Source organism: Crocodylus siamensis, chromosome 12 (genome assembly GCF_052110815.1).
Source record: "Crocodylus siamensis isolate JL-2025a chromosome 12, ASM5211081v1, whole genome shotgun sequence".
Taxonomy (NCBI): Eukaryota; Metazoa; Chordata; order Crocodylia; family Crocodylidae; genus Crocodylus; species Crocodylus siamensis.
In genome coordinates, this window is record NC_143406.1 from 8,128,152 (window position 1) to 8,153,810 (window position 25,659).

Here is a 25,659-nt window from a genome sequence, read left to right on the forward strand (position 1 = left end):
CCCTGCCGGCTGGATGCTCCCCCCTCAAACTCCACCCCAGGAGCCCCTCACCGGGGGGGGGGGTATCCAGCCACCTCCTTCAGGTGCCTTCCCTTCAACATCAGCATGGCAACTTCCCTGCCTTGCCACCTAGGAGCCCCTCATTGGGGTATCCAGCCACCTCCTTCAGGTGCCTTTCCCCTGCAGCCTTCCCTCCAACATCAGCATGGCATCTTCTCCGCCTTGCCACCATCCCCTGGGTCTCACCACCATGAGGCAGCACCCCCAAGCCAGACCCTGAGCCTTTCTAATGAGGCATCAGCGTCCCACTGCCCTGCCCGTGGCCAGATAGCCATGCTGGCCCCTTCGGACCCCCTCATGCTGGTGCTGCGACCACACTGAGGGAAACTCAGACTTAGGGAAAAAAAGAGGGGGTGTGAAAAAGAGTAGGGTTTCCAGCATGTCCACTCTTAATGCCCTTAAACATCACAGCCAGACCAATTACGGGGTGGGAAATATTCACATTTTGAGCTCACGCTTTCCCTCCCCCAGCCTGCTCAGCTGGAGCATTTAATGCATTAAAGCCTCTGCGTGGTCAGCGGCCATCTTCAAGCCCAGCACCGCTAATGGGTTTATTTCTGAGCAATCCCAGCAAGGATTTAACAGCTGCTGCCGCCACGCTGTGCACAGCCCAGAGCGGGGGTGGGATAGGGGCACTTCGAGTTGGTCTTCAAAAGCACGGGCAGGGGCTGGCAGCTCCCCCGCCGCGGCCACAGATGTGTCGCAGTACCCGTGGAAGAAGTGGCACGGCACACCCCAGCCACCACCCTCCGCCGGGAGGAGGGGCACGGTGTGAGCCGCATTTGGACGGAGGCAGGACACGCCAGTGGTGATCCAGATCCTGTTTGGTGGGAAAGGGACCCAGCTGGACACCACTGGTCAGGCTCTCGCAGCTGCCTCTCATCAGACGTCTCACGTGGGGTGGGCAACCCAGAAACCCTTAATCAGTTTGCCAAGGGGATGCATGTTACTGGTGCTTGGTACTCCCTGGTTTGGTGGAGGGCAGTGCTGCGAGGCCATGGATGCTCCTGTTCTCCTAGGCACGGTGTCCACAGGGACTCTGCCATACCTGGGCGGGAGGGGACATGGGCACCTTCAATGCCTGGCACAGCAGACACTAGCCCACTGCTGCGAGAGCTAGACCCTAAGCTGAGCAATGCTGGGCCTATCCATCTAGCAAGTCTCTGCAGCGCTTGGATGCTTATCTTGCTGACCCCAGCTGGCTTTCTGCCCCTGGGGCAGGGGGCTGGAGCCACTAATCTCACAGGTCCCTTCCAGCCCTGATGCCTATGAAATCTATTCCCCTCCAAGACCCAGACAGGTCCTCTCAGCTATAGCCCTCAGCACCGAAGGGGGTGACAACCTCTGCCAAGCCCGGTGGGGCACCCAACCTGTCCAGTGTGTCAACTCAGGGAGGCGGCAGGGGAAAGCCACCTCTTATTCCCACCCCATCTGCTCCCGCTGGGCCAGAGCAACCCAGGAGCGCAACCCCGTGAGAACCGGCATCCCTGGGCTCTGCGGGGCAGGCACCAGTCTGCTCCCCCCACTCCAGCTCCGACCTGCCAAGCCAGTGGCCTGAGAAAAAGCAGCCTTGAGCCCCCACCCCGGGCGGCACCAGCTCCCTGCCTGGCATCACTCCTGCTAATCCAGTTTGGCATTGAGCTAATTGGTATTTATTTGCCGGCACCCACTGGCAAGACAGAGCCATGTGAGGCCTCCAACGGGGGAGCCCACTTCAGGGGTTAGCAGCACCCCTCCCTCCCTTCCCCGCCCCCTCCCCTGCTCTCCCAGGCTAATTACCAGCATTAGAAAGAAAGTCGGGGGAGGGGGAGGAGGGCGTGGATTTTAATTATTTCATTTAACACTTGGCAGGACCCAGCTCGGCTCCCGCTGAGCCACGCCTGGAAATAAAGAGCTTTTACAGCCCCTCGGTGGGAGAGGGAAGCAGGCAGGGGGATGAGAGGCGGCCCAGCCGGGAGTGCGGGAGTGTGTGGGGAGGGGAGCGAGAGTGCTAATTAATGCCATCCCCAATTAGCAGCCCTGTGGCAGGGGGTGGGCTCCTGAGAACAGGGGGGCTCTCCTGCTTTCATAGCCACATTTCAGCGGCAGGGGGCAGCTGTCTCTCCTCCAGACAGGAGCTGAGGGACAGGCTGGGCTGTGAGTTGCCCTTTGGGATGGGCGTGGAGCATCAGGGGACAGACACGGGGACATGGGGGCTCCCCGTCCACACTGGACAGCCCAGAGCCCACCAGCAACGATGCGTAGACCACGCTTCTAGCCCCATCCTGGGGTGTGCTTCCCAAGCACACGGGAAAGGCTCCCAGGCAAACCAGGGAAGGGATTTGCCCCAAACTGTAGCATTGGCTCGACAAGCCATGAAACACAAAGACAGAGGCAGGGGTTGTGCAAACTCCCCCACCGTCTCCCACCCTGCCAGCATGCCTCGTCATGGGGGTTCACTTTGCACAGCTCCTGGCCTCCTTGCACCCTGCTGATGGCAGTGCTAACACCCACTGCTGCTGTGGCTGCTGGGGTGAGCACCCAGACTACCAAGCTCCTTTTTCAGGGAGGCAGAGCCTCCTGGCCTGGTTTGATGTGGAGTTGGTAACACAGGGGAGGGAGGCCCTGTACTGCCTGTGGCTGATCCGTAAGCCTCTGTGCTGGGGGATCCTCCTCATGCCAAAATGACAGGTCTCCCTGGAGAGCCATCCACCCCCCCGAGCCGTCCACCCTGGCTGTCTGCTCTGCATGTCCAGGGCTCCAAGCAGCAAAGCCGCGCTCTGGCTCTTGTCACGGCACCAGCCTTGAGATGGTCCAGGACCAAACCTGAGCCCCCGGACGCCCTCAAGCCACGGGACACATCTGACCCACATCTGGGCTCTACGGCTCCCAGAAAGCATCCATCAGCTGCAACCCCTGTGGTTTTAACCTTTCAAACCCAACCAGCGCTGAAGGGGACCACGCCAAGAGCAATGAGCAGCACAGCACACAGACAGCGGGAGCGTGTGAGTGGAAATCGGTGCAGAGTTTCCACGCCTAGGGGCAGAGTAAGCTGCCACGGCATGGGAGAGACGAGGACAGCTTCCAGCAGCAACAGAGCTCAGCTCCCCCGGTCCAGTGTCCCCCCCATAGCACAGCCCACCTGTGTGTGGCTGGAAAGCCCGAGCCCCACGTGGTACATATTGCTAAGCAGTGAGCCCCCTTCTCCTGAGCAGATGTTTCAGTGCAGGGCGGACATCTGTTCCACCGAGCTGCCTGAGACAACTGGATTGTGGCATTTCTTAAATAAATCTAATAGGCAATTACTTAAATGCGGGGTTTGCACATGGGAACTGACATCCAGAAGCAAGAGCACCAGGCTGCAGCCGACAGACGGGGTTAGGTGGGGATGCTGAGCTGGCAGCTCTGCCAATAGTCTCAGTCCATGCCAGGCCATTCCTACAAGGCAAGCTTTGCCCTGGGCTGCTCCCGGACAATGTAAGCCACTGCCATCGAAGTGTGCACTGGCCATTCCCCTGCCAGGCCCCTTTCCCTGAGACCCTAGGCTGGATTTGAGGGACCGGCAGATCCATGTGGATGTGGATGGGGGTTGCAAGCCAGAACCGGGCCTGCTTGGGCACATGGACAAAGTGCTCCATATCCCCATGAATGAAGTTTATTTCCTACCTATGGGGACTTTTTCCCGGCTTTAATTTTCCCTGAGCTTGATGAAGGGTATTAGAGCCCGAAAGCCTGCAGATAAAGATAATTTTTTTGCAATTTCCTAGTTGGTTTAATAATAGGTATCATCTCTGAACCAAGAGTCCTACATTTTTGCATTCCACTTCCCCGTGGGCACAAGCGCATGCCCTTTTGGACAGACTCTGAATCATGAGTTGTGGAGGAGGTGTCTGGCCTTGTAACGCTGCTCTGGGAGCCTCGGGTCCCCAGCGGTCCCTGCCCCATTCTCCACACTTTGTCCCACAGATGAGATATGACGTGCCGTGGAAGAGGCCGGTCTCCCTATGAGCTGGCCCATGATAACACCCAGGAAGTCTCTGTGGAAGGAGACAAGTGGCCCAAGACCCAGCACAACTGGGGCACCGCTGCTGGACTCATCTCCTGCTGCTTCTCTCTCCTCCAACTGCAGCTCCCAGGGGCAGGGGCTGCCTTGTAGGTCTGCAGACCTGCAGCGCCTAGCACCGCAGTGCCTGCCTCATGATGCATCAGCCTCTGAGGATGCAAATAAATCCTAATGACCCCTTGGAGCATCCACATGGGACTCTCTGCTGCCCACAAAGCTGCAAGTCACTTCTTTTCCTACTGCTCCAGTTTTCTCACTCCAGTTTGCTCCTGGAGATGGGAGGAGAGGACACAGGACTGACTCCCTGTAGCCTTCTGTCACAGCCTGCATGTCTCCCACGGTATGACAGCACCACCTGCCGACCTCTCAGGGAAATCGCACTAGACATCCCTGCGAAACACCATAGGGAGGATCAGGAGCCAGCCTGCGCTGAGTTCAGGGGCTTAGCTGCCACGATCTGGGGCAGTAGCACGATGTCTTGTAACCAACCTGTTCACTGGGCAGCGGGGATGCGGAGCGGACACCTCCCACCTCCGACAGCCCCTTCCCCTCCCGCTGCCCCTGGAGGTCACAACTCGGGCTCTCCGCGGTGGCTGAGGATGAATTACACGTGAATTCGGCCTTCACTTCTGCTCGCTACACAGCCCGCCCATGCTGTGCGTAGGTATTTATGCCAGCCAATTTCCAGCCAAGCGGGTTGGCAAGCTGTCCTGTTACCTAGCCCGCACCGCATGGTAGGGGACTGACTATATTACATTCCCCAACAAGATGACAAACTTTTTGCAAGAACAGGAAAAACACGGCCTCCAGAGGACTGTTTAGCTTGAAACCCCATCGCAGGCTCCCTGACGCTGATACCCCCTCTGCACTAACGCGCAAGCAGGCCACCAGCAACTGGGATGTTCTCCCAGCAGATAAACCAGCATAACGCCAGGCGGTGAATGGCTCCCTTTGGAAGCAGCCTCACCTCGATTACACCCCGCTCCCTTCGAGCACTGTTCAGCCTCAGAGTTCACTGCAGTTTGGGATACAGGAGTCAGCTGGGCAGTTTCATAATCGAGTGGTAGAGGATGATGTTGCACAGACAGAGATGCACATGCACGCACTCCTGCACGCAGATGACCGTTCATTGCTAACATCACGCTGGCACTTAAGAGGAGATCCTTCAACCTCAGTCAAGCACAGGTATTTCCTGCCAGGAGATGAGGATTGCTTGGATTTGGGTACCACAGGGCATCTGCTGGGAAACCTAATCTACAGCCTCAAAGGCTGACAGACAGACAGGCAGGAAGAATCAAAGGAGCTAGGCTATGGTGAGCTGGACAGGAAACAAGGCTTGCAGAGGCCCCAGATGGCCTCTTGGCTGTTCAGAAACACTTACGTGCCAACACAGCAGCAAATTGTTTCCAAGCAGCTCAGCATCTACCAGCACCACTGGTATGCCTCAGTTTCCCCCCTATGGATGATGAGAGCCTCATGGTTAGCCCCAGGGGACTTTATCTATCCATCTCTGCCCAGTGCCTCTTGCCTTTACATAGCAGGTTCCAGTAAAGGATGCTACAGCATCCGCAAAGGAAGGATCCAGGTGGAAGCAGCTCTGCCTGGCACTTAAACTGTGTTACGTGTCCCGGGGGGGCAGTTTGCAGAGCACCCCAGCCCTTCAGTGAAAGGCAGGGAAGAAAGGGAGCAGTCCCCAGCCACAGCCTGGCCTTGGGGCTCCCTTTGCGGGCCACAAACCCCGGAGTTATGCCCGTAAGCACTGTGAGCTGCACACACGGGACTGTGCAGCACCGGGCTCCCGGCCAAGGGGAGCCGGCACGGGCCTCAGATCAGAGCAGTTCCTGGTTGCTGGTTTTCGAGCCTTGTTGTGAACAACTTCCCATAAACCAGACAGACCTCAGGACAGGAGCCGCAGCGTCAGCATGGGGCAGGCCTCCCAGGACTGCGCGGAGCTGGGGCAAAGGAGGCACGTGGCTGCTCCTTCCTTCTGCAGAGGTGCACTGACCCTGGCAGGCTCCTGTCTGTGTGGGGCACGGCATCAGTGTGGCACAGGGTGATGGGCTTTGCAGGGGACCCTGGGCACCCCCCTCCGATCTCACAGCAGAGGTGACCTTGCCTTCCTACACCTGGCCTCACTGGTGATGGGGCAGGCAGACAGTGACCCAGTGCTTCAACATGGCAGTGTGGTGCAGGACTGCTCCCCGCCAAGAGGCTTTAAATATCTCCTGCTGGGCCCCGCTAGCCCTCCCGGATGCGAGCAAGCATAGACCATCTCACCCTGGCTCCTGCAGAGGTGGCTGCTGGCATCTCTCCCTGCAAGCACTGAGTGCATCCCCCCAGAGTCTTACCAAGCCTCTGGGTTTAAGGTGGCAGGACACGTGTGTGCACAGGGTACAAAAGACTTTCTACTCTCTACACACCTTTCCTTCCCCCCACACAGCCCCTCTCTGAAGCCAGTTGACTATAACCCCGCCAGCCCTAGGAGTCCAGGAGCAAGTTGAACTATTTGGGGCAGGGAGCAGGCACTACTGGAAGAGAGGAAACAGCCACAGAAGATGGCAGCAGCTCCCACAGGCAAGGACAGGGCTGGAGGTGCTGCAGCTGACCAGGAAAGAAGGGCATTTTCCCTGCAAACACACACCACAACCAGCTACCTTGCTACTTTGCTCCCTTCCTGGAGACCCTGGGCTCTGAAAAGGGTCTGCTGGCCAGGCTCAGCAACACCCCCGCTATGTGGGGTAGCAATCTCTCTATGAACAGGGGCAAGCAGCAGGGTGGGGGTGATGCTGCTGGGAGAAACACCTGCCCCTATACGTGCCCAGGAAAGGATGAGTGTCAGAGGAAGAGGAAAAGGCATCCCTTTGTCTAGGTGAGGAAGACTCAGTGCAGAAGATGCCTGCCTGCACTGCAGAGAGATGCCCGTGCCTGTTTAATGGAGGTCAGGGTGGATGAGTGGGTCGCCAGCCATTCTCCCTCCCGCCACCTAGACCCAGCTGGGCGCGGGGAAGGCAAGCAGGGTCCTGCTATTGTGCTGCGAGCTGGCAGACACCGCGCTGCCACACACACGTGTAAATAAAAGATGAGCCCCATTGTCTTGGGCACAGACCACGATACGCTCCCGCCGGTCCTGGGGGAACGTCGCTGCGGAGCGGGGAGGAGGCCCAGCAGCCGACAGCAGATGGAGACCCCTGACAGCCCTCCCTGCCCGGGAAGCTGTTGGAAGTGCTTAGCGCCGTAGCTCCAGGCACCCGCCGGGATTGAAAGCCGTTCACGCTGCACCATCCTCCTGCAGCTGTGAGCCGGCGGAGGGTGCTGTTGGGCTGGGTTTGATCCCAGTCCTATTCTGCTCCCATTTCAGAACAAGCTGGAGGCATCTCGCAATATACTCTGGTCTCCCAAGGTGCTTTAGCGAGTAAGGGTCTCCGGACAGCCCCCTGGCCCAGCCCTGCTGCCCTGCGCAGTGCAGCCAAGTACAAACAGGGAGAAGCACAAAGATGTCAACCGGAGATAAGCCCAAGCTACCACCTCCAAGCCCGTAATGCCGAGCGGCGCAGTCATGCACAGACGCCCAGGCCGGCAGTAACATCCAAACCAGGCCTTCCCCAGACTCTGGTGGGACCCAGGCCAGTGTCCTGCCTCGGCCCCACTGCTGACCTGACCGGGAGACAGACACACAAGTGGGGGACAGGTGGGTGCAAAGGAGAGGAGCCCAGGTTCGTTGCTGTAAAGAAGTTGGCAATCAACTCTTCCTCAAGCCAAAGACAGCATCGAGTCACTGCCAGCTGGGCATCTGCACCCATCCGAGCTGGTCAGGGTGCCCCGTTAGCAGCCACGAGCTCCCTAGCAGCCACCAACATCCATGGCCAACTAATGAAGAGCAGACACTCAGTACTGAACCTCTGCAGAGTTTCCAAAAGCTGGACCCTGCCCCTGTGCATGCCCAGGGGAGTGTGGGGGCCGTTCTGCCTCCTTGGGCGGTTAGGTTGCTTCGAGGCCGTGCTGTATCTTCCTCACAAAAAGTTTCTAAGTGCCTAGTTTCTGGCAGGGATGAGCCGATGGGGAACAGGGTCTTGGAGGAGACGGCCCTTTTGAGGTCTCATTCCTCTATAGCAGTGTGATGCCAAAGAGAGGGAACGTGCCTGATGCCTGGCACTGGAGCATGCTGGGGACACAGCGCACAGGTCCCCTAGCCATAAACACACACGCACAGACCCAGGGAGGGCCCCAATCCCCGGGCTCCAGGAAGCTGCATAGGCTGTTGCTCTATGGAGGTACTTAGGGACCGTGGTCCCAGGAGCGTGCTGGCTGCGGCAGAAGGCGGCAACACACAGCAATCACCGGGCCACACCGCACCAGCCAGAGGGGAGAGAGCCAGGCAGGGCGTGTTTGCGGAGAAGACAGGTCGGAGGGGGAGCGAAGGGGGCTGCCAGCCCCAGCTGCTCTCCGAATCCCTTCCTCGCATGCTCTCCATATCGGCAGCCTCCGCACAAAGGAGCCGGCCGTGAGTCCCCCTGGCATCCCCGGATTCCCAGCGCTAGGGAGTGGGCACCCGTCCAGGGCTGGGCCGGTTACACCGTGCACCCTTCCCTTGTCCTCTACGGCTGCTTGGGGAACCCAAGCAGCCAGCCAAGAGCGCAAAAGGGTTTGCTTTAATGACAGGGATTTGCTGGGAGGGAACCACCGCCCCGTCCCACTGACAGCTGGGGGAGAGAGGAGCTGCTAATGACAAGGCGAGGGAAGCTGGGAGTCTGAACGCCTTTGCAAACCCAACAGGAGGGCCTTTGGGGCACTGGGATGCTTCCAGATTGCATCAGGTTTTGTGGTCCTGCCCCTCACCATCACCGCCCAGCTGCTGCCTCCCCTCTGAAGCAGCGGGTCAGGCTGGGAGCTCCCCAACAGCCCAGGAGAATTAGGAACCTCAGTGGGAATGGGACATGCTCTCAGCTGGCAGCCTTGCTGAATCCTGAGTATTCATGCCTAGCAATTCAGGTGCACAAACTCAGCCTCAAACTCCACTGCAAGCCCAAGGCTCAGGATAAAGCTTTGGGCGAGGGCATTTGCCCCCAGATCTTCAGAGGGAAAGTGGAAGCCAGGAAGAGGAGCATGACATGCCCTGGGTCACAACAAGCAGAACTGGAGGAGCTGGGCCCAGGCTTCTTGCTTTGCAGGACCTTGGCTTCCCTAGCAAAGCAGGCGGTTGTTCGAGAGCCACAGGTCCCACGATAAGTCCTGTTAGCAAAGGCCAGGTCCATCTGGCCACAGTGAGCCAGTGTTGAGGCTGATTCATGCCAGCAGAGGGTCTTGCTTCCAACCCATCTGTGGTCGGGCATCCGCACCACCCGCAGAATTTGCTTAATGTCCAGCCACAGTGGCTGTCCCCTCACTACCTGTACTGTCCTCTATAAATTTGCATGCCAGGTATGTACATACAAGTATGTACATACCTGCAAATGCATACATGCATCTGTATACACACAGCACACGTGCACACACACACACTGCAATCAGCCCAACCCTCCCTGCTCCCTCCATCCGAACCGTCTTGCCAAGGGGATGGAACAAACCAAACTGCAGAGCCTCAGAGACATCAAGCAATGCCAAAGAAAGGGGAGGTCTAGATGCCAACAGGGCATCTGGGACCCCTGTGCATGACTCCCATAGGAGGTGACAGGCTGAGGATGGTCAGACATGGGGAGGGCGCTAGGTGATAGAGGTTATTAGATCACAGTTTAAGTTGTGAGGCATTCAGCCCGGGCTACCCATCGCCTGTTGGGCAGGAGAAAACTAGCAAGATTCAGCATAAGCAATTGCTTTAACCCAGCTCTGGAAAGCCACCTGGCTGGCTAGCGAGTGGACACAGCTGCCAACCAGACCCAGCAGTCATCTGGAAGCTGCACCCAAGGGTGGCTCATCTTTCAAACTGTGATCTAATGGCAATAGTGCCCTTGGAGATGCATGGGAACGGGGGAGCTTACACCCACCTCCAAGAGGGTCTCTATTGCTCCAGGTCTGATGGAGAGCCCAGATGGGGGTGGAGAGACTACGAGGGTTGGTTTGATGGTGGATGGAGGGATGGTATTTTGGATGATGCACCATCACTTACCAGCAAGAAGCTTCCTATGTTCTTTAGAAAGCAGGGAAGGGGCCAGTGGGAGAGAAAGGAGAGAACACAAGAGTTAGAACAGCAGAACAGCCAGCGGGAAAAAGCTTTCCTAGCCCCCCGCCCTCCTCCAGTCCCCCCTCCTGCCATTCCCCAGCAAAGCTGAAGCATGCCTCAACGGGAGTACAGGGACCTGGCCCTAGGAAAAACGTCAGATCACCAGCACTGCAAGTTCTGCCTCTGGGCTATGAGGACCCCAGCTGGGCTCCAAACCTCCTGCCATCACCACCAGCACTAAGGATGTGGCCAGAGACCCCCATGGCCATATGCCGACCCCACGGGGCAGCCGAAGCAGAGCTAGCTTCTGCTGGAAAGTGTCTTGAACACAGACAGGCCAGAAGCTGTGAGTACAGAAGGGAAGTGGTGGCCTCAGCTCCACACTGCCCCTTCTGCGACCACCTTGTACCTGTTAAATGCACGGGGTAGAGCAATCCCCCGTGCACCCTTGGTGAAACGTTTCCCCACTCTCCCCGGAGGTGCTGGCACCCACAGGCATCAGGGTACCTGTGGGGTACAGGGGCTTACCATGTTCACCCTGTCTACCCCTCTGCCTGCCACCCCCCGGCTCTGAGCCTCTCCTGTGGGGCTGCACTCCCACCGCCAACAAGTTAAGGGGGCAAGAAAGCTCATGTGACCTGAGCTGTGTCCTTTTCCCAGGCCTGATCCTGCAGGCAGCCGGCCCTGGAGTGTGTCAGCCGCTGATCCCGCAATGGGCAATGTGACACTGCATGGACCCAGCCGGCTCAGGGAGAGGATGAGGAGGAACAAAGTGATCACTGAGGGCTGGGGCCAGCCCCGTGCCAAGACAGAGACACAGACACTCACCACGAGCAGCCTTAGCCTTCCCAGCATGTGGCAGAGCCGCTTAAAAATATCCTAAAGCCCAGGATTATTTTCAGCTGGAAAGAAAGAGATCCAGCCCCTTTGGCCCAGTCTGAAGCACGGAAAGTGTTCATGCCAGGCTACAGCGGATAGGACACTGTGCTCCTCTCCCCGGCTGCGCCCACCCTATGAAGGCAGGTGGCAACCCAAGGCGGGGTGGGTGCTGGAGATGCCAAAGAGTGGACCCAGCCCCTGCTCCCTGTGGTACCTTGCAGACCTCAAGCAAAGGAGGGCATCCTCATTAGACAAGATGAGGTGCAGGTTTGCAAGGAGAAGCAGGGGGTACTGCAGGTGGCACTCCCAAGCATGCGTATGGCGGGGTGCTCTTGGTGTTTCTGCCCTTGTGCCCTGTTGTTGCATGTGAGGGTCATCGTGAACCGTTCTTAATGGAGTTTGGGTACGTGGTTCCCTGGACTCACTAACCTGGCAGGCCCCCTTCTAGCCCTAGATTTAAGGGACTGTCTTGTCCAATATCCTGCCCCTGCTCTAAGCTACTGCTGGCTGCTTCAGTTGGAAAAACACTCCTGGGTCCCTACATAGCTTTGTCCCAGTGAGGGGGAGTTTCACCAGGACCCCCAGCCCAGGGCAATATATGACTTAGAGCAGGAAAACACAGTGCTTGTGGGGAGAGAGGCAGGAGCTGGCCATAGCCACAGTGCAATACAGCAATGAGATGGCAAAGACTGGCAGGGCAGACAGTGGGATAACCAGGCTGGGCGATGCCAGACGGGAACTGAGCAGGGATTCATGAACAAGCACGATGCCATCGAGGTACATACCTGTACCTGGAAAGGGCAATCTCAGCCCCACACCCTCAGTCCTGGGGCTGCTGAGCATCCCCCTAGCCCACTGGCTTGGCTCAGGCACGCCGAGATAAGGCTACAGAGCTACAGCAGCAATGCAGCACTTAGAAGCATGTCAGTCCCTCTTGGCACATGTCACACTCTGGGACAGTGAGTTAATTCAGCTTCACGACACCCTGCAATGCCATGTGTCCGTGGCATTGGTAATATCGCTTTGACAGACTACTCCATCTTTTATCTTAGAGATGAAAGAGAATCGTAGAGAAGGAGGGCTGGAAGGGACCTCCAGCGGTCATCGAGCCCATGAGGCTGCAGCATCCCTATCCAAATCATCCTGGACAAATCCATCGTCTAAATTCTTCATAAAACTGCCGTCATCGCGGACACAAGACTTAACATCACAACCTGCCATAGGTAAGGCAGGAGAATCACCGCAGCCAGCATCCTGCTTCTAATTAAGGTTGTTAATATATGCCCCGCTACAGATGAAAGCAAATCCCCCCCAGTTTGTACCAGTCCAACCACGGGGTACAAGTCCTTCCTGACTCTTTTGCTGCAAGAATCAGTATCACCACCCACACGGAGAAACTGAGGCATGGGAAGGCAAAATGACTTGCCCCAGGTCCCGTGGAGGGAATAAGGCAGAAGGATCCCTAGGCCACACATAAAGTCAGCGGTGGAGCTGGGAATAAAACCCGGGAGTCCCGGACTGTTAGGCGCGGTTCCAGCCTTCACGCGTGTAAAGTGCACTTTGCCACTAAAAATAATACCAGCGGCTTCGGGCACCGCGGAGGACTCTGACTTTGCTGCAACCATGCTAAGGCACATCTACGGCCTGGGTACTTCCCGCACCCTCGGGACCCTCCGTGCCCCAGACACCGTAGGAGCCTTGTAACCTGGGTGCCCAGGGCTCCTAGCTGGCAGCTTCTTGCCCCGACAGGCCCTGCGCATCCTCAAAAACTCCCCCTGGAAGCCAAGACTCGGGGGTTTACAGGGCAACAGCTTCTCCCCGGGAAAGCCCTGTGGGCAGCCTCAGGTATCTGCCAGGCCCAGGAAGGGACCTCCAAGTCCAGGCAGGGCTTTGTCCTTGGCAGTAAGTGTCCCTGCCTCCCCAGTGCCATAGCAACTGGGGCTTTCATATGCAGATCTCAAACCCCATAACAATAGCTGCCTTCCCCCCAGAGAGGAGAGATGGGAAGGGAGAGAGAGATGGCGCCACAAAGAGAGAGGAGATGGATTGCCACAGCAGAGCTGCCTGCCTGGAGGGCCAGAGAGAGGGCTGAGCACCGGGGAGGATCCCGAAAGCAACTCCCACAAGCCTGGCTCTCTTTGGTGCATTTACACTCAGCCTCCCTAGCTCGGCTGCTACCCCATGGTCCCAGTGCCAGCTTGCCCAAGGCTACCCAAGTGCTAAGCAAACGCCATCACCAGTCTCTAGGCAGGGCAACACCTATGGACACTAATATCAAGGGTTGGGGGGGAAGAGACAGTGGCAAAGGGATGCAATTGGGAGCGAGCTGCCATGGGCTTGGCCCCATTAAGGCTTCAGAGCAGGAGAAACCTGGGGCTGCTCTTCGTGGTCGTCATCACCCACGCTGCAAATCTCAAGCAGTAGGTTAGTGTCTGTCCCCAAAAAACAAGGCTGGCCCACAATGCCATGCTCCTGCCCTGGGTACCGCCTGCTGCCACCCGCATCACCCCCAGCCCCTCCTGCCTCCGGTTCAGGGAAATGACCCAAACTTTAGTAGATTCTTTCTCTCTCTCGCTCTCTCCGCTTTAGAACAAAAGCGGATCCGAGGGAAATAACCCCACAGCCTGAAGAGCCTCTCAATGCCGACGGCTTTCGCTCGGCTTTGATTTTCCCTTTATCATGCTGCAGCTCAACAGAGCTTCTGTGGACATCAAAAGGAGATGGGGGGGTTGTTTTAGTAGGTGTTTAAAGAAAGGAAGGAGAGAGAAGCGCTACTGTTTCAGGGTCAGATGCATCCGCTCGGCGAGGTTCCTCCTGGATGGAGGCGTAGGCAAGACTTGTTGAAGAAGGATGCAAGACTAAGCCTTGTTAGTGCCGTGCCTGCAATGCTATGGTGGGGGCGGACATGCCATCCAGGCAAGGCAGCCCCACTGCTCACCTGCCGTGGATAAGCACCCTGCAATACAACAGCCTGCACCTACGACACTGGGGCTCCCACTGGTCCATTGGTGGTCCCTTAGGATTTCATCTGTAATAGTGCAAGCTTTGGCCACTCAGGGTGCCACAGCGGCAAGGCTTGAGCCAACCCCCCCCACCGTGAACCTCTGCTTCTATGCCGTGGAAAGCAGCAGAGGCTGCACGCGCCAGCCGGCCCGTGCCTGGAAGAACGGAGCCTGTAATTTAGACATCCTCTCCATGCTAGTTACAGCAAGTCTGCATAGTCCCTATGAGAGACCTGGTCCCTGGAGGGTGCGAGTGCGTGGAGAGGAGAAAGAGCACCAGGGATGGACTGCAGGCCTCTCTGGAGCCTCCAAGGGGGCAGCTGTTACTTCACTTGGTATAAAAAGGGAACAGAGTGAGTATGGGGCTGCCCCCTGCCTGGCTGCTCTGCCACGGGCTGCTAAAGAGGCTGGGATCCCCTTGAAGAGCATCCCCCATCCAAAGCTCATTAATGGCTACTGGACAAACAGCCCATCAGCTGGGGCCACTCGGCCTCTGCTCTCACCCTCCTCTTTGAGTCGCCTTTCTAACCAGCTCACCCCAGCTCTTCTTAAATGGCTATTCATGTATTCAGAGCTCCTCTCTTTCTCCTCTCAAACCCCAGCCAGGAGCCTGAGCTGGCCCCTGATCGTCTAGAGGAGGGAGGGCAGCACCCTCCCCAGGAGGCAGCGTGCTGGCCAGGACTTGCCAGCGTCCCACAGGCCAACACGTTCAGGCAGGCTGTGGAGGAGCAGGCCACGGGGACCTGGAAGCCAAGGGATGGGATCGGGCTACCGGCTGCTGAGAAATGGGGTCTTGCCGGTGTCGCATTGTGCCAGCCAGTGCCAAGGTCCTGCCAAGGCTCTTCCTGCCTGCCCATGGTGTGCTCCCAACCCCAGAGCAGGTGTCTCTTCCCTTTCGGCTGAGAGGCAAATCCCAAAAGGGTAGCAAAGGGAAAACCAGTGCAACCGAGGGTCCCACAAAGAGGCAGGACCCTGGATTCCTCCCAGCTTTGTGCCTTCCTCAATCACATTCGGAGCACAACACACCTACAGCGTAAATGCAGAAAACCCACATCAAAGACCGGGCCACTTAGACCCACGTGCACCCCCCTCCGTCTGGGTCTGGACAGCGTCTCACACAGCAGGGCCCTGGCCAAGGAATGGGGCTCTGTGACACTGCCATAACCCGCTGAATCCATCCTCCCTTCCCTCTCCTACCCCAAAGCCGCCAGGAAGCGGTGAAGCCGGAGGGCGGGCTCGCCTGTCAGGGTCGTGGAGAAAGCCGAACGGCTTCATTATCGAAACGAAAACGAATGTAATTGAAAAAAAAACAAAACGAGGGGGCTGGGGGGAGGCTGGATCTGACAGAATGAGGCAGGCCGTCAATTCTTGATTGACGCCCGACAGCTTCCCCCAGCTGTCACCGGCCTCCCACCCTGCACGGGCTAATTAGCAAAGAAGCAGAAGGGAAAAGGGTCTCCCCGGAGGATGCTGCCCAGGCAGGCAGACCATACCAGGTTGAGAAGCAGGGGTATGGCAGAGGATGGGGGGTGCAAACAAAGGGGGACCCCTGGTAGGATGTGTAATGACTGCGCTCCAGAAAACTAACGGCACCGGATCTGTAACACGCTTGTCTAGGCAATTAACGGGCCTCACGATGGAAGTGTTATCCCATCCATGGAGACGCTTGGGAGCAGGGGGGAGGGACCGAGACGCAAATCCAGGCTTTCCATCTACATCTGATCAAAAGACGGGCTTCTCTTCCATCCCCAGCTCCCCAGCCCATTCACACCAAAGCAAGCAGGGTCAGGCAACCTCCCCTACCGCTCCTTCCAAATAAAGGTCAAGGGCGGTTAGGAAGACCAGGTCAACCCGGCTAAAGCACTGAGCACTTGATACAGGGCAGGGAAGGATCCCATCCCTCCTCACACTTGCTGTACCCGAGCCCTGGCTGCTCACACCCTCCGCGACAGACTGCTCAGGACGGCCCCGGCCAGCGCTCTCTGGCATTATGGACTTCGCACAGCAAGAAACAGGGTGAGACCTTCCCCACTCCTTCCAGATCATGGCACACACCTTCCAGGCTCAATACAAGGGCTCTCTAAAATCCCATTGCCCTCCTGAGCCTTTCAAGCCCCCTCACTTTATCCTGCCCCAAGGCTGCCTCTGCGCTAGAAAAAAATCAAGCTGTTTTCCCTGTTAGCCTTGTTAGGAGTAGAAACAGAGCAGTTCACGTAGACACAGCTACAACCTCTGATGGCTCTAAAGACCCACAACTGGTCTCCTTCTAGGTCACCCGTTCAAATCAAATCCAAGGCTAAGATCTCTGGAAGCTCCTGAGGATGAGACGTCCAGCACTGGGATCTGAGGATTTACCTTTCTTCAAAACCTTGGGAAATCCCATGGCTTTCTATCCAAGCCAGAGGGTGGGCTATAGCTAGCAAGAGTGTCCTTAGATCCTAGTTCTTAGACCCTGCAAGCCTGTTCCTAGAAAGTAGGAGTCCAAATCCCTGGGGACCAGCAGGAATGTGCCCCTTGTTTGCAGCCGTATTTGAGAATAGAAGAAGATTCAACCATCACAGAGGTGCAAAGTCAGGATGGAGGTATATGGAGGTGGGGGGTGACAATACAGCCAGGGTACTGGACCATCAGTGCTGCCCTAAATCCAGGTGCAAAGAACTTAAAGGAAAAAAACCCCAAACCCATCTCCTTGTTTGTAGCCCGTAGTTAATGCAGGCATTTCCTTGAGTCTGAGGCCTCCAACTGCACTGGCTGCTGTAAATTTTGTACTAATTAAACACATTACATTCTTTAAAAAAAAAAAATCAATCAATTGGCATGCAATCAAGATTCAATAATCGCTGCTGCCTACACCTGGACTCCCTGGAGAGGTGCAATTTAATGTGTTAATTGTCTTGGGAGTGGTGTGTTAGGTGTGTGTTAATTGAGGAGCCCAGGTGCCTTCTGGAAGGGGACTGGGGGCAGGCCGGGGTGAGAAAGCAGTGACATTCCCCCCAACCCCTCCCCCTGCTGAACAGCAGCCTCCAAAAGCAGCCAGAATTGAAACCAGACGTGTAGGAAGTGTCTCGTTAGCAGTAATTGCTTTGCAAGGATTTGAGGTTTCCCTTCCCTGCTACCGCTGGGGCAGGCTTTCCAGGAGCTGCTATGGGTTGGGGAAAAGGAAGGGGAGGGGCGGGGGGGGAGTGTTTCTGCTACACTTCTATTTCTACTGAAGCCAGGGAAAGTTTACTCAGGCTGGGATGGCTGCAGGCGGTGTCATGCCAGTGGCAGCAGATCGCTGCTTTGGTGGATTAGACTGAAAAAACTCATCTTCATCCTCCCCAGGCAGCTCTGATCCTGGCTAAATGACTCGTGAAATAGCCTCACAGCCATCTCTCTCCTCTCCTCCCTCCTTCCTACCACGGGGGGAGGAAGCAGGGGCTTGAGACGCCACAGGTCCAGCTCGGGACCCCAGATTACTCCCTCAGGGAATGGATGCAGGGGGAATAAAGCTGAGGAGCCAGTTTGGGACAGGGACAGGACCGCGGCTATCGTACAAGGGCCTTGGCACAACAAGCAGTTCATCTCTCTAGTATCTATCTAGTCTCAGCAGCAGCTGGCACCAGATGTTTTAAGGGATGGGGGTGATTCCCCTCCCCCCTTTGGGCTTCACCTGCTCTGGAATGAGCCGCTCTCCTGTTCCCTGAAACGAGGTTTCTTCTCCCGTCATCACTAATCGCAACGTGGCGAGAGAGTCTCGCTTCGTATCTGCACACCGACGCCAAGTTCTCGGCTTCAGTGGCTTCCTGCACCACCGAGGCCCACCACGTAACCATCGTGGTGGAGAGAGCCCCTTCCTACATCCGTGCCATGGGTCTGTGTCATTCAACCTCCCCCTGTCACTGCTAGGATTCAGTCACCAGCCCGAGCACAGCCATAATAAATGACACTCCTTCCTTTCCTCATCCCATGCAGCCTCGGCCTTGAACGCCCCCCAAACGCTTTGTGGGAACCTGGCATCCAGGTTTTGTCTCTCAGTCGAAGCTCCACGGGGCAGGGCCCATCTTTCTGCTTTACGCCGTGCCATGCACAAAGAAGTCCAGGCCCCTGTCCTGCCCTGATGCAAAGTACAACCCGCTTGGCTCTCAAGACCCAGACAGCAGGCCCTGACCCCAAGTGTCTCTTCAACTTATCCCCTGGGGCTCTCTGGAGAAAATGTCCCCCCCAGTCTTTTTATTACCACCTGTGTTGGGTACATCTTTCTTGTAATAGTGAATAACACAGTAACTCCCCTGTTGGACTCAGCCCTATTTATTTCTTGTGAACTGGAGGGTGTTTGCCACCATTGCACCGTGGGGTGATGTATGTGGGTGACACTGGCTCAGTGACTGCCCATGTGTGCCTGCCTGGACCAGGTGTCACTGCTCTATGCACCGTGGCACGAAACCAGGATTCGGGTTCCTGGGCCCTTTGGCGGATGGGGTCTGGTTTTGCAGCCAAGATGCCTCCAACCATCTAGTGCTAGCTCCCAGCCTCTGAGAGGTCTCCCCCAAAAGAACAAGCCGCGGGGGCACAACATTAGAGACCCCTTCTGTATGGCGCACACAAGCTGAAATGCAACCCGCACAGACATCCCCCACAGGGCCATCTGGTCACCCAAGGATGGTGGCAAGGTGAGTAACACGCCTGGCTGCGGCTCCCGGAGTGTGTACGAGATGCCACCCTGAGTGGAAATGGGTATCTGGTCATTCAGGCTGGGGAGTTGTGATGCCAGGCATATCACCCTCTTCACCACCCTGCACCAACCAGGCCAGTCTGACAGCACAGGGGACCTCTGACTTTCAGAGTCCCGGAGGGCTGGAAGGATGGACACACCCCGTGTGTTTTTCCAGCATTATTATCTCCCCTTCCTGAAGCGCCCGTCACCATCGTGCCCAGATGTTCTCACGAACCTGAGGCTCCAGGCAGGGCTGCGCTCACAACAGGAGATGACTGCAAAATGTCAGTTCTTTCCGTTCAGTCCCTCCCCTGGGTCCTGAAACAAAGACCCCGCTCTTTAGCAGAGATGGGCCGAGAGCAGCCGTCCTCTTAAGTAGCTATCGGGAGGGGAACAGAGTGAATCAAGTGTCAGGGGAGGAGCAGCCGCATAATTTTTGGTGCAGCTTCTATAATGGAGAGACTCAAGAGTCGCTCTTATCCTCTGAGCTACTTTCTCCACGGCCCCTTTTGCTCGTGGTATCTCTCTGCCTCGCGAGTCCAGCAGAGCTCGGATCACAAAGTCTCCAGGGCTAAGACAATAGCTGCTTATGTTCTCACAGAGCGCTGCTTTCTGGGATGAGGGCCAGGCCTGGCGGCTCTCAGCAGCGGGGAATAAAAGCCGTGTTTGTGCTGCGGAGCCCCTCTGCACCGATGCACGCAGCCCTTCGAGGGCGCCCCATCGGCTTGCCGGGGCTCGGAAACGGAACAGCGCACAGATGCTCCGGGCTTGGCGAGAGGAGCTGTGCGGGAGGGAGAGGGGGCCTGCTCGGAGAAGCGAGACGCACTAGTGGCAGCCAGCAAGATCCCGGGCGCGGACAGATGTGCGGCATGCCTCTCTCTTCAAATGTGGCTGCAAACAGAGGGCTGCAATCCTGCCGCGTGCCAAGCCGCCGAAGCCAAGGGGAGCTGATGATCAGCATCTGGTGGACCCCAGAGGGCCTCCTTCAAGTGGGAGTAAGAGGTTGGGAGAGGCTTATTCCCGAGCAGCTGGGGTAGGTGCAGTCTCATAATGGCTCAGCATGGTCTAGGCTCAGAGGAACTCCCCCAACTCTATACAGCCCATCGAGTGCCTGGCACAGGCAGCCATGCACGCAGCGCCCCTCCAACCATCAATCCCCTGGACGTCCGACAGAGCTCACGTTCCCAGTGGGGCTCCACCTCTGGACCACTGAGCTCTTGCCTGCCATGGGTCCAATGCTGGGAGGTGCTGGGTACCTGCAGGCCCCACAGGAGATTCAGGGGATCTCCTGCCTGCAATCTCATTTGACCCCAGGACTCTTTCCTGCCATGGCAGGGGGTCGGACTAGATGATCTACTCAGGTCCCTTCCGACCCTAGAAACTGTGAAACTAGGATGAGGGCCTGTGGGAACGTGGGAGGGAGGGCTTGTCCTACCCCACACACCCCCTTCAGACCACTGGGAAAAACGTCATCCAGAGGCCAACATCGGGTGTTTGAACCATGCTACCACCAAACAGGCGTCGCTCCCGATCTCACACAATCAGGGACGTTCTCTGGCCTGGGAGCTGTCATGACCTGGCTGCATCTCCAGGATGGGCACTGCTCCCCTTGGGGGGACACTGCCTCAGCCCCAGGCGGCTGCCAGCTCCTGTTCTGCCCTGGCAAGGATTGACCCACCGGCCTGCATCACACTTGATGGTCTCCACCCCACAGACGATCTCCACCCCCAAGTGCTGAGGGAATTAGCTGAGGACATTGCGGGACTCCTGGCACGGCTGTACGAGCACTCGTGGTGCTCTGGTGTGGTGCCAGAGGACTGGAAGAGAGCCAACGTGGTCCCCATCTTCAAAAAAGGGAGGAAGGAGGACCCAGGAAACTACAGGCCTGTTAGTCTTACCTCGGTCCTGGGGAAGCTCTTTGAGAAAGTTATCCAGGAGCACATCTGCGAGGGGCCAGCAGGGGAGATAATGCGTAGAGGCAACCAACACGGGTTCATTCGAGGCAGGTCCTGTCAGACCAACCTGGTGGCCTTCTACGACCAGGTCACCAAATCTTTAGATGCAGGGGTAGCAGTGGATGTAGTCTTTCTGGACTTCAGGAAGGCCTTCGACACTGTCTCTCAACCCCGTTCCCATTAAAAAATTAGGGGACTGTGGTGTCGATGTCTACACAGTCAGATGGGTCACAAATTGGCTGGAGGGCCGCACCCAGAGAGTGGTGGTGGACGGGTCATTTTCGACCTGGAGGAATGTGGGCAGGGGGGTCCCCGAGGGCTTGCTCCTCGGGCCCGCATCGTTCAACATCTTTAACAGTGACTTGGACGAGGGGGTGCAAAGCACCCTGTTCAAATTTGCTGATGACACTAAAATATGGAGGGATGTGGGCATGTTAGAAGGGAGGAATAAGCTGCAATTGGACCTAGACAGGTTACAGGGGTGGGCAGATGAGAATAGGATGGGATTCAACACTGACAAGTGCAGGGTGCTGCACCTGGGGAGAAAGAACCGGCACCATCCCTACAGGCTGGGGAACTCCCTTCTCGTCAGCACGGAGGCGGAAAAGGATCTTGGAGTCATCATTGATGCCAAGATGAACATGGGCCGGCAGTGTGGGGACGCGGTCAGGAAGGCCGACCGCACCTTGTCCTGCATCCACAGATGCATCTCAGGCAGGTCCAGGGAGGTGATCCTCCCCCTCCATGCAACACTGGTCAGGCCGCAGCTGGAGGACTGCGTCCAGTTCTGGCGCCGCACTTCAAGAGGGATGTGGACAGCATGGAGAGGGTCCAGAGGAGGCCACTCGCATGATATGGGGTAGCAGGGCAGGCCCTACGAGGAGAGGCGACGGGACCTGAACCTGTTCAGCCTCCACAAGAGAAGGCTGAGGGGGGACCTGGTGGCCATCTATAAACTTACCGGGGGGGACCAGCAGGGAATGGGAGAGACCCTGTTCCCCCAAGCACTACCAGGAGTAACAAGGAATAACAGCCACAAGTTGACAGAGAGTCAATTCAGATTAGACATCAGGAGGCGCTACTTCACGGTCAGGGCGGCTAGGATCTGGAACCAGCTTCCAAGAGAAATGGTGCTGGCTTCTGCCCTGGGGGTCTTTAAGAGGAGGCTAGATGAACACCTTGCCGGGGTCGTTTGACCCCAGTGCTCTTTCCTGTGCATGGCAGGGGGTCGGACTCGATGATCTGCTCAGGTCCCTTCCAACCCTAGAACTTGACATGAGGACGGGTGCTGCAGCATGGGCCAGGGGGTGCCACAGAGATGCAGCAAGGCCCACTCTACTCATGCAAACATGACAGTACTTGAAAGGAATAGGTCAGACTCAGGCCCGGCTTTGCACACTGGGATTATTACCAACAGTAACATCTACATGGGGCCCCTGTGCTAAATGATCAACACGCTCCACATGCCTCAGAGACACGGCAGTCTAAAGAAGCCAGACTAACCGTATCCCAGTGCAATTACCGTGTAGCACTTTCCTAGTAGGGAAACCCTTATGGAAAGGGCTTATGTTCATTTGACTCCCCTAAACTGGCCATATTGCTAATTAACTCTCAGTGCTTTGCACATGTGTGCAGGCCGGTGGGGGCACTTCTAAATCCGATCTTCCTTGCTGGATCCTCAGTGCATGCAGCCTGGCCCCACTGCCTTGGTCCACGGTGGAGATGTAACCTGTCGTGAACCTCCTGCGCTCTGTGCTCAGATGCCAACACCCTGCACTCAGGTCACTGCAGTGCCACTTGCTGGGGCAGGCTCCAGGGAAGGGCAGACCAGGACTGACCGCTCACCTCCTGACTTCTGCCTCAAGTGCCGCTGTGGTGGAGACAGCATGACAGCTCCTTCAGCCATGGAAGCGCACCTCCTGCCCTCCAAATCCACCCAAATGCAGCTGCTCTGCCCCACTGTGCTATGTCCACATCCCATATCCCAATCAAAGGAATCCTTCCACTTTCAATCAGGGCTCAATCCACTTCCCGCCTCCCCTCATCCCTCTGTCATCACTGCTGCAGGCTGGAAGGACTGACTCCAGTGTCTTTAAAATATCCTTGTTTTACTGCCACCGAACAAAATGCAAATCAATTAATCTAAACCCCCAAACCGGCCCCTTTCTCTTTCTTTTCATGCAGCTTTAAAGTTGCTTTTCGACTGTCCTGAATAATTGAAGCGAACATGAAAATTTAAAGTCTTTCAAGATTTCATTAAAATTCATTCTCTCTCTCTTTGGAGAATTGTCATTGCCGGAGACCCATGTAGGGCAGACGGCAGTGGCAGACGCCGCAGCCTGCCAGCGCTTAACTCCATTCTCCCTGGCTGGAGACAACCTGTCCTCACTCCTCGCTGGGGGACCTTAAACTAATATTCTCCCGTGGCTGCTCCTCATCCCGCCCTGCTGCCCCCAGGCTCACAAGCCAGACTGTGCCCCAGCATGGCTCTTCCCACCGACTCCCCTGCAAATATTTCCAAGCCCGCTGACTCCTCACGCCTCCCTCGCCAGCCACCCAGCTCCAACCTGCTGCAGGAGCAGATCAGCCTAATTGCTGATTGCATTAAGCTGGACTGACCTCTTTCTTCACACTGCCATGTTAAAGCTGCCTCTCTCTCTCAAGCTAATTCCAGGAAACCTTTATACAGCCCCAGAGACAAGTAGGGCACTGTCCAGGCTAGTGAGGGTCTTTCAGCCTTCGGTTGCGAGAACAGGCCCACCCGCTTCGAGAGAAAGAGTCAGAAGAAGCATTTCCACTGGGGAGGTTACTCCACAATAGGCCACTGTTTGGTGTCAGACATCTTGCCCGCGAGGGTCTGGTACTGGTCATTGTTAGGAACTGGACTACAAGCCCGGGTTTGGCAATTCATCCGCTGGAGAACCGATAGCACAGGTAAGCCTGGAAAAAGGCAACCTGGTACAGGATACAAGGAATGGGATGACTCATAGGAAACTCTGAATCCAGCTCTTGGCAACTGCTCTGTTTTCCCAGAAAGCAGATAAGAGGCTTCCCTATCAGCTGGCGCTGTTTGTTACGGCCATTAACCTCACCCGGCCCTGGCCTATCTTTTTATTAAGGAGAGCTGCCTTGCCTAGGGTTTAGAACAATAAATCGACTCAACAATCCTGAGGCACGTGGAAGCAGACCCATTTAGCGATCTGTTTAAACTCTAATAGATCTCCAGGCTTTAGAGACAGACAGACATACCCTTGCAGTAGCTACGACTTGCAATCACTGCACTAATGCATGGGAATCTTAAGAGCATAAAATAGTCTAGGAACACAAGTGGGTACAGTAATGCTAGAAAGGGGGTTTCAGTTAATTTTTCCCTAATGTAGGGCCTACTAAACTGGCTTGAATAGAAAGTTCAGTCGGTTTTCCACTTCCCTTTAGGAAATGCGGAGTTTTGTCCCTGCTGCAGAATACTGCGCAGTAACCCCCTGAAAGATCCCGTTCTCTACAAAAGTCCCTGGCCCAGAAACGAGGCTGAGGCTCCATCCTCTGCAAGCTGCTTCATAGCCCTGCGCCATTTTACATCAGCTGAGAATCTGTCCCAATGGGTTACGAGTAGTGTCTGAACAAGCCTCGATGGTTTCATCCCTAGTAAGGTCCTGAGGACCTTGGCAGAAGGAAAATAAAGTGAGAACATCTTTTTCTTCCATGTCACTGGTTTCCACTACAAGGATTCATTTTTCCTTGCATACTTTCTGGAATATCCCCCACTGTGAAAGGTGTTTTTAGCTCTACAAGGGCAGCACAATACCGGCAGAAGACCCATTCCCCCACCAAAGAACAAACTGAGAAGCTAATACATTTCCTTCTGGAAGAGGAGCTCCACAGGTGGACGTGGGTGCTAGGAAAGAGGCAAGCAAGCATCATGTAGGTCTCCAGCTAAAGGGCTCCCCTAGAGCAGCTCCGTGCCTGATGGAGATCATGGAAATCACAAGCTTTCCGGATCAGGCCGCTCTAGCATCATGAGGAATCACGACAAAACCCGACACTCCAAGTCAGGCTTGGAGCCCTACTGCCCTCCACGCCATCTCAAAGGCCATGCCCATTCCCACTCTTCATGCCACCAATTGCCTGCCCCCACAAAACCGCGACCGAGTATCTGTCATGGCACACTTCACTCTCATTTTGAGGTTGACTCCGCTACCCCAAGACACAACCTGGATCAAGGTGAGCCGGTATGGCCTGGAGAGCATGGGTACACCTAGAGGGAACGTCTTCCCCTACCTCCACCATCTGACACCAGATCCATCAGCCATTTCTTGCGCAGGAGCGGGAAATGATGAAAGGTGTCTGATTCTTTCAGGCATCGTGTTGTATTTGAAAGCAGAGCATACATTCAAGAGACAGATGTCAGGTTGCAGGACATTAAGTCTGTAGTCGCAAGACACTGGAACCAGAAAGGGCCATTAGGAGTCGTTACTCAAAGAGGAAATAGGCTGAGATCAAGGGGCATTCACAGCCCATTGGGATGGAAGGTGCATTAGCCAGCTGCCCAAGGCACATAAACTTTTAGCCAGCAGGCTGGAAAGTATGTGCCCAACAAAGCTGGTAATGAGGCTTAAAGATCTAGCTAGTCTGGGCCACTGGCAGATCCATTTTAAAGCTTTGGAAAATGAAAATCACCAACCAGTTATCTATTAGTCATGATCCTGTGCCTCCACCCCCTCCACTCATTGCTCGCCACCCCAAATCTCTGCCCTGTGACCCAGTGAGTGATTCAGAAAGACAGGGTGGGAGACAAAGAGGCAGTGATTTGGAGATTCAGGTAGGAGAAGACGGTCAAAGTGCGGGTCTCGGCCACCGGCAAAGCTCTG

At 56.3% G+C, this 25,659-nt stretch overlaps 1 protein-coding gene across 2 annotated transcripts in view; it reads right to left on the bottom strand.

Moving 5' to 3' along the window:
• Positions 1–25,659, bottom strand: part of AGRN (agrin) — a 169,918-nt gene that overhangs the window by 85,531 nt on the left and 58,728 nt on the right. Inside the window, exon 3 of one of the 2 annotated variants that reach the window (XM_090023205.1) lies at positions 10,206–10,226. The exons of the other annotated variant lie outside the window; for it this stretch is intronic. Within the exon in view, the coding sequence (XP_089879331.1) occupies positions 10,206–10,226 (21 nt within the window). The remainder of the gene's footprint in view (positions 1–10,205; positions 10,227–25,659) is intronic. 2 annotated transcript variants of the gene reach the window in all.